The 14430-nt window shown below is 35.9% G+C and overlaps 1 protein-coding gene and 1 long non-coding RNA gene across 2 annotated transcripts; one reads left to right on the top strand and one right to left on the bottom strand.

The window, feature by feature from the left end:
* LOC149817886 (uncharacterized) lies at positions 1 to 3754 on the bottom strand. Its single transcript, XR_016427031.1, has 3 exons — positions 3696 to 3754; positions 518 to 563; positions 1 to 96 (listed from the first exon to the last, which is right to left on the bottom strand). It is a non-coding gene; the product is annotated as an uncharacterized LOC149817886 (long non-coding RNA).
* Positions 3755 to 8475: 4721 nt separating this feature from the next.
* Positions 8476 to 13656, top strand: LOC149817885 (uncharacterized). Its single transcript, XM_089986106.1, has 6 exons — positions 8476 to 8568; positions 8732 to 8782; positions 8866 to 8917; positions 9787 to 9845; positions 13064 to 13109; positions 13529 to 13656. Exons 1-6 carry the CDS (start codon positions 8476 to 8478, stop codon positions 13654 to 13656), a joined length of 429 nt encoding a protein of 142 aa, XP_089842232.1.
* The last annotated feature ends 774 nt before the right edge of the window (positions 13657 to 14430 follow it).

Genomic DNA, 14430 nt, shown 5'->3' with positions numbered 1-14430 from the left:
TTTTGTCGCCTCTAGAAGAGTTTGGTATCGAGGAAGCTGAGAATACGGCATGGTATGATGAGGCAGCAAGTTGTGCTACTGCTGGCACGGCACCACCTGCATAAACCAAACAAGCACCAAAATCCTAAGAACTAAACACTATTATTGGCTGAAACCACTTTTAATCAGACAGCATACATTGATGACAAAAGCAAGGACAATGAATACGGCACAAGGGGAAGCTCTTCAAAAAGTTACAAATTCTTACCGGGCACATGTACCCTGATTAGTTCCATACTTGATGGTCAAACACATTGCCTATATGCGTGTGTACATGTACATTTTCAAAGACCAACATGCCGAATCAAAGTGGACGTATCAGCATCTAATTCACTAAAGTGTGCATTTTGCCAAATTAAAAGCATGAACCTCTGAACCTTTTTTATTGTTCTCGAGTAAAACATATATTTTTCACATGAAATTTTGTATAAAACGAACACAAGACAGGATGACCAACTGAACTATGAAGGGGACTAACCTGCCAATCCAGCACATGTTGAAGAAAAGATTATCACAGGTGGAGCCTGCATCCACAGATGAAAAAACATCAATAGAACTTTTTTATAATGATTTTGAGGCCAGATAAACGTGAATCAGTGTCACAGAAAGAAACACCAGTACAACCATGAGTAGAGATCGTCAAAAATTTTGGACACAGGGACACGGCTATATATATATATATAAGATTGTAAATTTTAAAGCAAAAATAAAAAAATAATTCTATTGAAGTAACAATACAAACTTACCAAAATATAACACATAAAGAAGCTTGTGAGTGTGATAACAACAAAACTTATCATAAATCTGCCTCATCGTCTGAATTAGAGGGAACAAGAAGAACAAGATCCGGACCCAATCCGAATCCAAATTAATTTTAATAAATGGACAAAAATAAACTCAGTCAAAGTTGACCAAGTCCAAAATGTGGATGGAATCGGCTCGGTGCGTTGATCGAGTCTGACACTTAGTTGACCGTGTCCGCACCTGTGTTGGGGCGTGTCGACATGGGTGTGTCGACCATTTAGCCGAGTCCGTGTGACTTACCGTGCATGTAATAATTCAGGTAAAGCTATCAAGCCTCACCCAACAATGAACCAATAGTATTAGAGTTTGGATTCAGGATCTACTAACATAGGTCTGATTAGCTAATCAAGTCAAATCCACAAGCTATGAATAATACCTAGGATTTGGTTCTGGACCTGGATTGAAAACTTATAAACCAGAGCCAAGATCGAGCCAAGTTCTGAATAAGATCCTGCAACTTTTGCATATAAACATATTTTAAGAAATAGATATTTTACTTGATTAACTGGGTCTGTCCATGTCACATAAATCCATACCGGTTTATGTCCTTGCCTAAGCCAGGTTAAACCAGATTTGGCATCAGTACCTCAAAGTCATACACGACTGGATCCACCTGGATTTAACCCAATGATAGCCCAGTTTTGTACAGGCAGCAAAGCAAAACTGAGTTCTTGATATTAGTTTTGTCAGGTCTCTCTTTACTTCTTTATTTGAACCAAATTTTAGTTATTCTTTACCTAAGAACAAGGAAAGTAATAGCAATATTATGTGTAGTAATAACAAAGTACTTCAGATTGTTCAAATTCTTCAAATTTTCAATGAACACGATCTCTATACATGGAGGACAAATGAGTACTGAATTTTATCAGAAAGGGCATGTAAATAACTGTCATAAGTTGCAATATTTCATGATATAGCTGGAGTAGGTAAGGGCAATGCTAAAGAATTTGAGTTGGGGGATACAACCTAGTAAATCTACGTGTAAAGACCTTAGCTGCTCACATTAATACAATTAGTGCCCTTCGCTTTCACAAATGGAATACTCATCCCACACATAAAAGGTTCTCAATCTAAGCCAATATTATTTTGAGAGAATTAGTGATCAGGGATGTTCTAAAGCCTAAAACTGTGAATCTGTTATAAATCATGCTATCAGACTACTCCTGCATCTTGCTCTTCATGTCCTCCAATGATCAAGCCAGAGTTCTCCAGGCACAAGAATCCTATAGCAGCAAGATAACCACAATTACAGGTTGACTATCTAGTAGGATATATCAGCTTACACTTGGGAAGTCAACAAGCAAAAAATGTAGACCGCAGATAGTAGAAATGCTGCTTCAGAAGCTGTCCACTTTTGAAATTGAAAGGAATCGATAAGGAATCATGGTGCTTGCTTTTAGGAATGCAATCCCCATTAAACAGGAATCATGGTTTCTGGATACAGGAATCAAAATTCCTAGGATGATAAGCCTTGTAAATTAGTTATGGTAAAGAATATTTTGCATTGCAATAGATGTTATATAATAGCACCTTGGTATCCCAAGAAAGCTTGCCATTCATAAATGTCATCCCGGTTTACAGTGCTGCATATTTCATGTATATTTTTAGAGAATTTCTAATATAATTTATTGGCTTTATCAATTGCCAAATTCCCATTCAATGTCCATGCAAATTAGATGAACACACACACACACAGATCCCAGGTGGTGACAAAGAGCATCTATCGAGACCAGCATAGACAGGAAGCATACGCTGAAGTCGTACCCTATGGCTGATGCTGAATGTGGCCAAAGAACCCATGTCTAATACCAGACTTGGAAAGCCAAAGTCCTAGCCTACATGATGCTGAATGTAAACCCAAAGGGCCCATGTCTAATGCCCAAAGGTGAAAACTCCTAGTGATGAAGCCTAGCTAGAATATACAAACAAGCAATTCTCTGACCTGTCTGCCAGACATCCTATGATGAAAGCTGGATTTGGAAGTTATGACCCTGAGAAGTAAGGTTGCAGTCATTCCTAGAGACATCACCTCTAGCAAGGAAGGGTCTAATGAGTAAATTTATGTGGTTTTTGAGTGATAATCTATTGGATCACTGTAAACCAAGAACACTGATTTCACATAAATGAAACAAAGGATGATAATCATTATGTAGCAAATCTATTTGCTAAAGATGACAGCAGTGAAGACTCTGAGCCAGGAGATGAAGGTGATCAAGCAAACATGTCTTCAGCCATCACCTCAGCATGATTTATATAGGATGGGGGGGGGGGAAGATTTTAGTCTAGTAAATCATTATGATTAGATCATTGAATGTGAGACCGTGTCATTGTGTCACATCTAGTAACCTTGTTGTGGATCCTTCATTGAAGCAAAAAATATATCCTAAAACCTAGTAAAAAAATGAAACAAACCAAGCCACCAGCTAAACAAAACAACAAGGCAAGAACCATCAAACCAAGATGAGATAATTATTGTAGATATCTTCACTGAAAACTAGCTCATAACTGACTGATTTTTTATGAGAAAATTGAAAATGTTTAAAAGTTGTTACACCATGAAGGGGACCATGAAACATGGCATATGAGGGAAAATGTGGAATCCTACATATCTCCACACTATCCTAATATCCTATGGTGCTCTTCTTCTGCCCATTCAAGTATGCCAAGGTTTCTCATTCACAATATCTCCTTTACCAATACAAGACAGTACTCTTCTTTTGGCTATAAAACTGTAATGCGAAAACATCAAAACTAAGGCAAGAAATTTGAAACTTGTAAAATAGCAAAGTAAATCCAAGCATTAAGACAGCCACGTATGAGATTAAAAACATGCGAAGTAGTAAACCACTTACACCAATAAAGAAGTGCAACCACATGGGCCCTTTTATCCATCTTCTAACAATAGGGATTGCTGCAAATAAAAATAAGAAGAATACATCAAAGGTCAAAGAGTAAAAAAAAGCCACGAATAGCTAAATGTATACTGTGATCCGTGCCTAAGAGCACCAAGACTACAAGCTTTTCTACACATCTCATAACAGTGACAAAAATGCATTCAATTCAAAAACCTACATTCAATCTATCAAAATCAAATTGAGAGAGCAAATGATGATATTAGAGGAAAGAAAACCTTTGGCTTTTGGGCTAGCTAAAAACAATATCATTTTCATTTAATTTCATTGACCAAACAAACCCAACCAATATGAATAACTGATGAGACATTATATCATTGCCAGCATATTCATAGAATAATACAAGTATGAAAAAAGAAAAAAAAAATCTGATATATTATGTTGCGCAACTTTGTGATTGAAGGCAGAATTTTTCATAACAGGACATGAAAAAGATTGTTTTACATGTAACAGATCACCTAAAATGGTTATTCAAGGACCTTTGCCTTCAAAATTAGATGATTGCAACAGAGAGCATTTTCATAATAATCTATATGACCAAGATCTTATAGATAGAATTTGCATGCTTTCATTTCATCTCCAAGTGTCCAACTAAGGTTCTCACTATGCCAGAGGAAATTGGGCCAAGGGTTTCTTCTTGTCAAAGTGATCCAAGCAACCCTTATTCCACAAACTATTATATAATACAAAGAAAATTGAGCAAGCAACCCAAGTTGGCATAGCATTCTAGATTGAGCAGTTACCAAAAAATATGATATAAATTGTGGAACCAAACCAGATTAGGTGTTTAACATTAACTCAATGAAACTAATTCTCCAGTAGGACCAGAAAATGTGGACGTGTCAACATTTTTCTAAACATTGACCAGCATGGTGTAAAATGTAATAACTACAAAAGAAACAGTGGTTAACCAATTAAAAATATATATAAAAAATCACCAAATACCATGATTAAATCCATAAAATGCACTTACCGTCCCTCCAACAGCTGAACCGATCTGCATTTCACAGTTTGCATTAGATAACAAAAATGATGCCAAAGAATAATCACTCAAACAGAAAAAAGGACTTCTTTAAATACCATAGAGAAACTATCTCTGACAAATGGTGCAACGGTCCAACTACTGGTTTCCTGGAATAATTAAAAAGGCAAATAAGAATGTGAATCAGAAGTCAAAATTTCCTCTTCCTAAGCTTCAAAGAAAAAAATGAAAATGGAAGCATCAAACCCAATGCGAGAATGATAAAAGGAAAGAATAGAGAATAAAAAATTTATGGAAGTGAAGGGAACCAACCATGTCTTTGGAAAGCGGTCCCGCACAGTGTGGGCATCTTAAGCCAGTAGGAGTTGAACCTGCTTTGCTGAATTTGATTTCTGAATCACCCATAGTCACCTTCTCTATGCTACTCTCACATTAATCTACCTATCAAAAACTAGCACCACGTGACAAAACAAAATAAAATTAAATAAAAGACCGCATATGTCTATTAAAACTTTTGGGAGCTAATTTTTGCCTACCACAAAAATGAAAATGCTAAGTGAATCATAATCAGAATCAATCTGTTGAATTTATATCAATCACACATCCAAAATGATTTTTCAAACCAGATAGGAAAGATTTGGGAAGCAGCTAAGAAATATAAAATGAGAGTAAAAATAAAACAAATAGCTAATCTTAAATACGAAATTATGAGAATAGAGAAAAATAAAAGATAGTCACCTCAGGATTTTGTTTTGTTCTACTCAGTTGCTTTTTCTAAACAAATATCTATTCATGTCATATGTTATACAACAGGGAAGTATATCTCTAAATACCCATTTTCAATTTGCACCATATCCACATAGATGCCGTTTTGAAAAAAAAAAGTTCCACAAACATAGACAAATTGCATATCCTAGAGACTTATCCATATCACACAACTTGGACCAACTCAAGCATGAAACATCATTTTACTAACCAGATTGAAAGATCAGGAATTAGAGGAGAAAATAATCCCATTACACAAAAGGTAAGTCAAATCAACAAACTAAAAGGAAAGAGTATATGAAAACATAAAAATGTAAACACATTAATATGCACGGGAACATTATGCACAATTTAATGCATGACAATTGCCATGTGGTCCACTACATTCATGCAATTGAACTACTCAACAAATGCCCCACTGCTCAAAATGCTAAAACAGACAAAAAACGAAAATAATGCTTTAAGAACATGCCACATGTCTCAGAATGTGATAGTTGGATTCTTAAAGTTGCACCATCTCAACTGAGGAATCTGAAACATGCAGTAACTAGGATTGCTGTTTTGTTTGCTTTATGATGGACACAAACCCCATCAGATGCACAGACACACTTGCTCAAGTTGAAAGGCTCAGGCTAGTGTTATTAAAAGCGCACCTCAAGGTGCAAAAAGCATGCCTCGCCTCAAGGCGAGGGGCTTTGTGCCTTGAGGCGTAGGCATAAGGCGCAAAAGCCCTGAGGCGCACGCCTCATATGCCTTGAGGCGTACGCCTCAGGGCAGGGTGAGGCGCGCCTCCCTTGTTTTGGTCAAATGGGGGTCAAAGCCCCCATTTGACCAAAAAATAGGGTTATTTTGTCGGGGGCCCCTCGTGATCTCGTCTCTCTCCCACCTCCCTGCTTGTCTCCCACCTCTCGTCTCCCCCTTATCTCACTCTATGCTCTCTCCCACCTCTCGCTCGTCTCCCACCTCTCGCTCGTCTCCCACCTCTCGCTCGTCTATCAACTTAAGAAGAAGAAGAAATAGAAGACGAAGACTGCTCCTCTGTCAGCATCGTCTATGATTCTCTCTCCTCTGTCAGCCTCTTCTCTCCTATGTTATTGCATGCATACCTATGTGACAGTTTATAGATTCAACGAGATTTCAATAGAAAAAAGTTACAGTTTATAGATTTCAACGATATTTCAATAGATAAAGATTGATTCAAGCTCTTTGCAGCATGGTTAGCAAACTCGGTGAGTCATCTCGTGACTTGCCTGAGTTGGATCGGATCGATCCCTAACTGAGTTAAAAAACAATATCTTAGTTAGGGACTAAACTCGTCGAGTTTGCTAACCCCAAGGTGTTTTGCAGCTGATATATTACGATGGCAGAAGTTGGAGAAATAGAGCTTGTGTATTGTGTTGAGTCTGTAGACATAAGTTAGATTCTTTAGCAAATTCAGCCGATGCAATACAAATGACACGATATACTTTTAATATTGATTTTCACTTATTAGATATACATATAAATATATCAAAACCACAGGTTTTAGATGCTTCATAGATGTATACATGTTATTTTCATCTAAATAATTGATGCAATTGTGATTGCTGCATATTTGGTAGAGTGTTTTAAGTTGTTGATACACATTTGAGTATTTGGGTCTTTTTCCTTTGTTGTTGAATGATTCAGCTCCATCAGAATGATTCTATAGAACTCTAAATGTTCTTTTATTTGGATTTTGATAACACTTATGCTTGGGTTTTGCGTCAGTTAACTTCATTGCTTGCTGAAATTGGATTGAATACAGAAGAGGCCCATGCTTTAGTTACTGCATATGGCTATTCTCTGGATGTTTTTTTAGCTCTGTTTTTTTTTCCTGCAAATGCGGCAAGAGATTAATTTAATTGAAGAGAATTTTGGTTTCTAATGTTTGAAAAACAACATAAATAAGATCTCATGCTGTGAGAGAATTTGGGTTTCTTAGGTACTTATGTAGATCAAGTTGTTACATTAATGTTACTTTTACTATTTTACATGTTAATCTCATATTTTTTCAGATTTTTTAGTTCTTGTTGGTTATTGCTTCATCAATAAAGCACTTTTTATTTATTTATAATTTTAGATATTTTTTTTAGTTTTTTTTAAGTTTTCAAAAAAAATATTTTTGAGGCTTGCATTCTTTTCGTTTTTTGTTTGTTTTAGCATTTTGAGCAGTGGGGCATTTGTTGAGTAGTTTAATTGCATGAATGTAGTGGACCACATGGCAATTGTCATGCATTAAATTGTGCATAATGTTCCCGTGCATATTAATATGTGTTTACATTTTTATGTTTTCATATACTCTTTCCTTTTAGTTTGTTGATTTGACTTACCTTTTGTGTAATGGGATTATTTTCTCCTCTAATTCCTGATCTTTCAATCTGGTTAGTAAAATGATGTTTCATGCTTGAGTTGGTCCAAGTTGTGTGATATGGATAAGTCTCTAGGATATGCAATTTGTCTATGTTTGTGGAACTTTTTTTTTTCAAAACGGCATCTATGTGGATATGGTGCAAATCGAAAATGGGTATTTAGAGATATATTTCCCTGTTGTATAACATATGACATGAATAGATATTTGTTTAGAAAAAACAACTGAGCAGAACAAAACAAAATCCTGAGGTGACTATCTTTTATTTTTCTCTATTCTCATAATTTCGTATTTAAGATTAGCTATTTGTTTTATTTTTACTCTCATTTTATATTTCTTAGCTGCTTCCCAAATCTTTCCTATCTGGTTTGAAAAATCATTTTGGATGTGTGATTGATATAAATTCAACATATTGATTCTGATTATGATTCACTTAGCATTTTCATTTTTGTGGTAGGCAAAAATTAGCTCCCAAAAGTTTTAATAGACATATGCGGTCTTTTATTTTATTTTATTTTGTTTTGTCATGTGGTGCTAGTTTTTGATAGGTAGATTAATGTGAGAGTAGCATAGAGAAGGTGACTATGGATGATTCAGAAATCAAATTCAGCAAAGCAGGTTCAACTCCTACTGGCTTAAGATGCCCACACTGTGCGGGACCGCTTTCCAAAGACATGGTTGGTTCCATTCACTTCCATAAATTTTTTATTCTCTATTCTTTCCTTTTATCATTCCCGCATTGGGTTTGATGCTTCCATTTTCATTTTTTTCTTTGAAGCTTAGGAAGAGGAAATTTTGACTTCTGATTCACATTCTTATTTGCCTTTTTAATTATTCCAGGAAACCAGTAGTTGGACCGTTGCACCATTTGTCAGAGATAGTTTCTCTATGGTATTTAAAGAAGTCCTTTTTTCTGTTTGAGTGATTATTCTTTGGCATCATTTTTGTTATCTAAAGCAAACTGTGAAATGCAGATCGGTTCAGCTGTTGGAGGGACGGCAAGTGCATTTTATGTGTTTAATCATGGTATTTGGTGATTTTTTATATATATTTTTAATTGGTTAACCACTGTTTCTTTTGTAGTTATTACATTTTACACCATGCTGGTCAATGTTTAGAAAAATGTTGACACGTCAGCATTTTCTGGTCCTACTGGAGAATTAATTTCATTGAGTTAATGTTAAACACCTAATCTGGTTTGGTTCCTCAATTTGTATCATATTTTTTTGGTAACTGCTCAATCTAGAATGCTATGCCAACTTGGGTTGCTTGCTCAATTTCCTCTGGCATAGTGAGAACCTTAGTTGGACACTTGGAGATGAAATGAAAGCATGCAAATTCTATCTATAAGATCTTGGTCATATAGATTATTATGAAAATGCTCTCTGTTGCAATCATCTAATTTTGAAGGCAAAGGTCCTTGAATAACCATTTTAGGTGATCTGTTACATGTAAAACAATCTGTTTCATGTCCTGTTATGAAAAATTCTGCCTTCAATCACAAAGTTGTGCAACATAATATATCAGATTTTTTTTTCTTTTTTCATACTTGTATTATTCTATGAATATGCTGGCAATGATATAATGTCTCATCAGTTATTCATATTGGTTGGGTTTGTTTGGTCAATGAAATTAAATGAAAATGATATTGTTTTTAGCTAGCCCAAAAGCCAAAGGTTTTTTTTCCTCTAATATATTCATTTGCTCTCTCAATTTGATTTTGATAGGTTGAATGTAGGTTTTTGAATTGAATGCATTTTTGTCACTGTTATGAGTTGTGTAGAAAAGCATGTAGTCTTGGTGCTCTTAGGCACGGATCACAGTATACATTTAGCTATTCATGGCTTTTTTTTACTCTTTGACCTTTGATGTATTCTTCTTATTTTTATTTGCAGCAATGCCTATTGTTAGAAGATGGATAAAAGGGCCCATGTGGTTGCACTTCTTTATTGGTGTAAGTGGTTTACTACTTCACATGTTTTTAATCTCATACGTGGCTGTCTTAATGCTTGGATTTACTTTGCTATTTTACAAGTTTCAAATTTCTTGCCTTAGTTTTGATGTTTTCGCATTACAGTTTTATAGCCAAAAGAAGAGTACTGTCTTGTATTGGTAAAGGGGATATTGTGAATGAGAAACCTTGGCATACTTGAATGGGCAGAAGAAGAGCACCATAGGATATTAGGATAGTGTGGAGATATGTAGAAGTACAAAAGAATATGCAGGATTCCACATTTTCCCTCATATGCCATGTTTCATGGTCCCCTTCATGGTGTAACAACTTTTAAACATTTTCAATTTTCTCATAAAAAATCAGTCAGTTATGAGCTAGTTTTCAGTGAAGATATCTACAATAATTATCTCATCTTGGTTTGATGGTTCTTGCCTTGTTGTTTTGTTTAGCTGGTGGCTTGGTTTGTTTCATTTTTTTACTGGGGTTTAGGATATATTTTTTGCTTCAATGAAGGATCCACAACAAGGTTACTAGATGTGACACAATGACACGGTCTCACATTCAATGATCTAATCATAATGATTTACTAGACTAAAATCTTCCCCCCCCCCATCCTATATAAATCATGCTGAGGTGATGGCTGAAGACATGTTTGCTTGATCACCTTCATCTCCTGGCTCAGAGTCTTCACTGCTATCATCTTTAGCAAATAGATTTGCTACATAATGATTCTCATCCTTTGTTTCATTTATGTGAAATCAGTGTTCTTGGTTTACAGTGATCCAATAGATTATCACTCAAAAACCACATAAATTTACTCATTAGACCCTTCCTTGCTAGAGGTGATGTCTCTAGGAATGACTGCAACCTTACTTCTCAGGGTCATAACTTCCAAATCCAGCTTTCATCATAGGATGTCTGGCAGACAGGTCAGAGAATTGCTTGTTTGTATATTCTAGCTAGGCTTCATCACTAGGAGTTTTCACCTTTGGGCATTAGACATGGGCCCTTTGGGTTTACATTCAGCATCATGTAGGCTAGGACTTTAGCTTTCCAAGTCTGGTATTAGACATGGGTTCTTTGGCCACATTCAGCATCAGCCATAGGGTACGACTTCAGCGTATGCTTCCTGTCTATGCTGGTCTCGATAGATGCTCTTTGTCACCACCTGGGATCTCTGTGTGTGTGTGTGTGTGTGTTCATCTAATTTGCATGGACATTGAATGGGAATTTGGCAATTGATAAAGCCAATAAATTATATTAGAAATTCTCTAAAAATATACATGAAATATGCAGCACTGTAAACCGGGATGACATTTATGAATGGCAAGTTTTCTTGGGATACCAAGGTGCTATTATATAACATCTATTGCAATGCAAAATATTCTTTACCATAACTAATTTACAAGGCTTATCATCCTAGGAGTTTTGATTCCTGTATCCAGGAACCATGATTCCTGTTTAATGGGGATTGCATTCCTAAAAGCAAGCATCATGATTCCTTATCGATTCCTTTCAATTTCAAAAGTGGACAGCTTCTGAAGCAGCATTTCTACTATCTGCGGTCTACATTTTTTGCTTGTTGACTTCCCAAGTGTAAGCTGATATATCCTACTAGATAGTCAACCTGTAATTGTGGTTAACTTGCTGCTATAGGATTCTTGTGCCTGGAGAACTCTGGCTTGATCGTTGGAGGACATGAAGAGCAAGATGCAAGAGTAGTCTGATAGCATGATTTATAACAGATTCACAGTTTTAGGCTTTAGAACATCCCTGATCACTAATTCTCTCAAAATAATATTGGCTTAGCTTGAGAACCTTTTATGTATGGGATGAGTATTCCATTTGTGAAAGCGAAGGGCACTAATTGTATTAATGTGAGCAGCTAAGGTCTTTACACGTAGATTTACTAGGTGGTATCCCCCAACTCAAATTCTGTAGCATTGTCCTTACCTACTCCAGCTATATCATGAAATATTGCAACTTATGACAGTTATTTACATGCCCTTTCTGATAAAATTCAGTACTCATTTGTCCTCCATGTATAGAGATCGTGTTCATTGAAAATTTGAAGAATTTGAACAATCTGAAGTACTTTGTTATTACTACACATAATATTGCTATTACTTTCCTTGTTCTTAGGTAAAGAATAACTAAAATTTGGTTCAAATAAAGAAGTAAAGAGAGACCTGACAAAACTAATATCAAGAACTCAGTTTTGCTTTGCTGCCTGTACAAAACTGGGCTATCATTGGGTTAAATCCAGGTGGATCCAGTCGTGTATGACTTTGAGGTACTGATGCCAAATCTGGTTTAACCTGGCTTAGGCAAGGACATAAACCGGTATGGATTTATGTGACATGGACAGACCCAGTTAATCAAGTAAAATATCTGTTTCTTAAAATATGTTTATATGCAAAAGTTGCAGGATCTTATTCAGAACTTGGCTCGATCTTGGCTCCGGTTTATAAGTTTTCAATTCAGGTCCAGAACCAAATCCTACGTATTATTCATAGCTTGTGGATTTGACTTGATTAGCTAATCAAACCTATGTTAGTAGATCCTGAATCCAAACTCTAATACTATTGGTTCATTGTTGGGTGAGGCTTGATAGCTTTACCTGAATTATTACATGCACGGTAAGTCACACGGACTCGGCTAAAAGGTCGACGCACCTGTGTCGACACGCCCCAACACAGGTGCGAACACAATCAACGCACCGGGCCGAATCCATCCACATTTTGGACTTGGTCAACTTCGAATGAGTTTATTTTGATCCATTTATTAAAATTAATTTGGACTTGGGTCGGGTCTGGATCCTATTCTTCCCTCTAATTCAGACGATGAGGCAGATTTATGATAAGTTTTGTTGTTATCACACTCACAAGCTTCTTTATATGTTATATTTTGGTAAGTTTGTATTGTTACTTCAATAGAATTACTTTTTTATTTTTGCTTTAAAATTTACAATCTTATATATATATATATATATATATATATATATATATATATATATATATATATATATATATATATATATATATATATATATATATATATTTATATATATATATAGCCGTGTCCCCGTGTCCAAAATTTTTGACGATCTCTACTCATGGTTGTACTGGTGTTTCTTTCTGTGACACTGATTCACGTTTATCTGGCCTCAAAATCATTATAAAAAAGTTCTATTGATGTTTCTTCATCTGTGGATGCAGGCTCCACCTGTGATAATCTTTTCTTCAACATGTGCGGGATTGGCAGGTTAGTCCCCTTCATAGTTCAGTTGGTCATCCTGTCTTGTGTTCGTTTTATACAAAATTTCATGTGAAAAATATGTTTTACTCGAGGACAATAAAAAAGGTTCAGAGGTTCATGCTTTTAATTTGGCAAAATGCACACTTTAGTGAATTAGATGCTGATACATCCACTTTGATTCGGCATGTTGGTCTTTGAAAATGTACATGTACACATGCATATAGGCAATGTGTTTGACCATCAAGTATGGAACTAATCAGGGTACATGTGCCCGGTAAGAATTTGTAACTTTTTGAAGAGCTTCCCCTTGTGCCGTATTCATTGTCCTTGCTTTTGTCATCAATGTATGCTGTCTGATTAAAAGTGGTTTCAGCCAATAATAGTGTTTAGTTCTTAGGATTTTGGTGCTTGTTTGGTTTATGCAGGTGGTGCCGTGCCAGCAGTAGCACAACTTGCTGCCTCATCATACCATGCCATATTCTCATCTTCCTCGATACCAAACTCTTCTAGAGGCGACAAAATGGAGAAGTCTAGAAACCCTACGACCCTGTGATTTTTTTTGTGTTTCATCAAGGCAGTTTTGTGCACCAATATGCACTAGAGTGTTTATACAAGTGTTTGACAGAATTAAAAAGAAAAAAGAACCTGGTGTGATGCATTCAACAGTTTATGCTGTTTGTGGTTCATTATGATTTGCTTGTGGCTTGACACTACTACTGTTACTGTTGATACTTTGTAATAAACACAGCAGTTGCTCTACTGCTTTCTCCTTTATGTCTGTGGTTCGTGGTGGTGGAGGCTGATACTGATGGTCTGATTGGCTGTTACCTGCCTCTGTGTGTGCACGAGCGCAAGTAACATATTCATTTCCATGAAGATAAATGACACATTTTCCTCCTTTGATGACTGGAATTTGAGCGATCCACAATCTAGATTACATTGTCCAACTGAGTCTCTTCCGAAAACTGATGTAGCTAGCGTTCAACTTATACAGTGCTGTCCTGTTGTTTTTTGTACAGGTCTTCTTCTTGCAAGAAAATATCGGCAAGATTTGGAATAATCTTGCGAAAGTTAAAAGTTTTTGGTTTTTTAGGATTTGTTTTTTGAAAATATTGGTATATATGCATATAAAATATAGAAAATATGAAAATACCTCAAAGCTATTTTTGTTGCGTTGGTATATGATGAAAATAACATGTTTTTTTGTTGTGTAGTATATCAGCCTTTGGAAATATTCCAATAAATTACAAAATTTTATGACTGGGTTCTTGGCAAACCAGCACTGGGAAAATCTGGCGCCATCCACTTTGCCTTCTTACCCCCACAA

This window comes from Nuphar pumila, chromosome 13 (genome assembly GCF_984573655.1).
Source record: "Nuphar pumila chromosome 13, dmNupPumi1.hap1.1, whole genome shotgun sequence".
NCBI lineage: Eukaryota > Viridiplantae > Streptophyta > Magnoliopsida > Nymphaeales > Nymphaeaceae > Nuphar > Nuphar pumila.
This window is presented reverse-complemented; position numbering and strand designations above follow the sequence as displayed.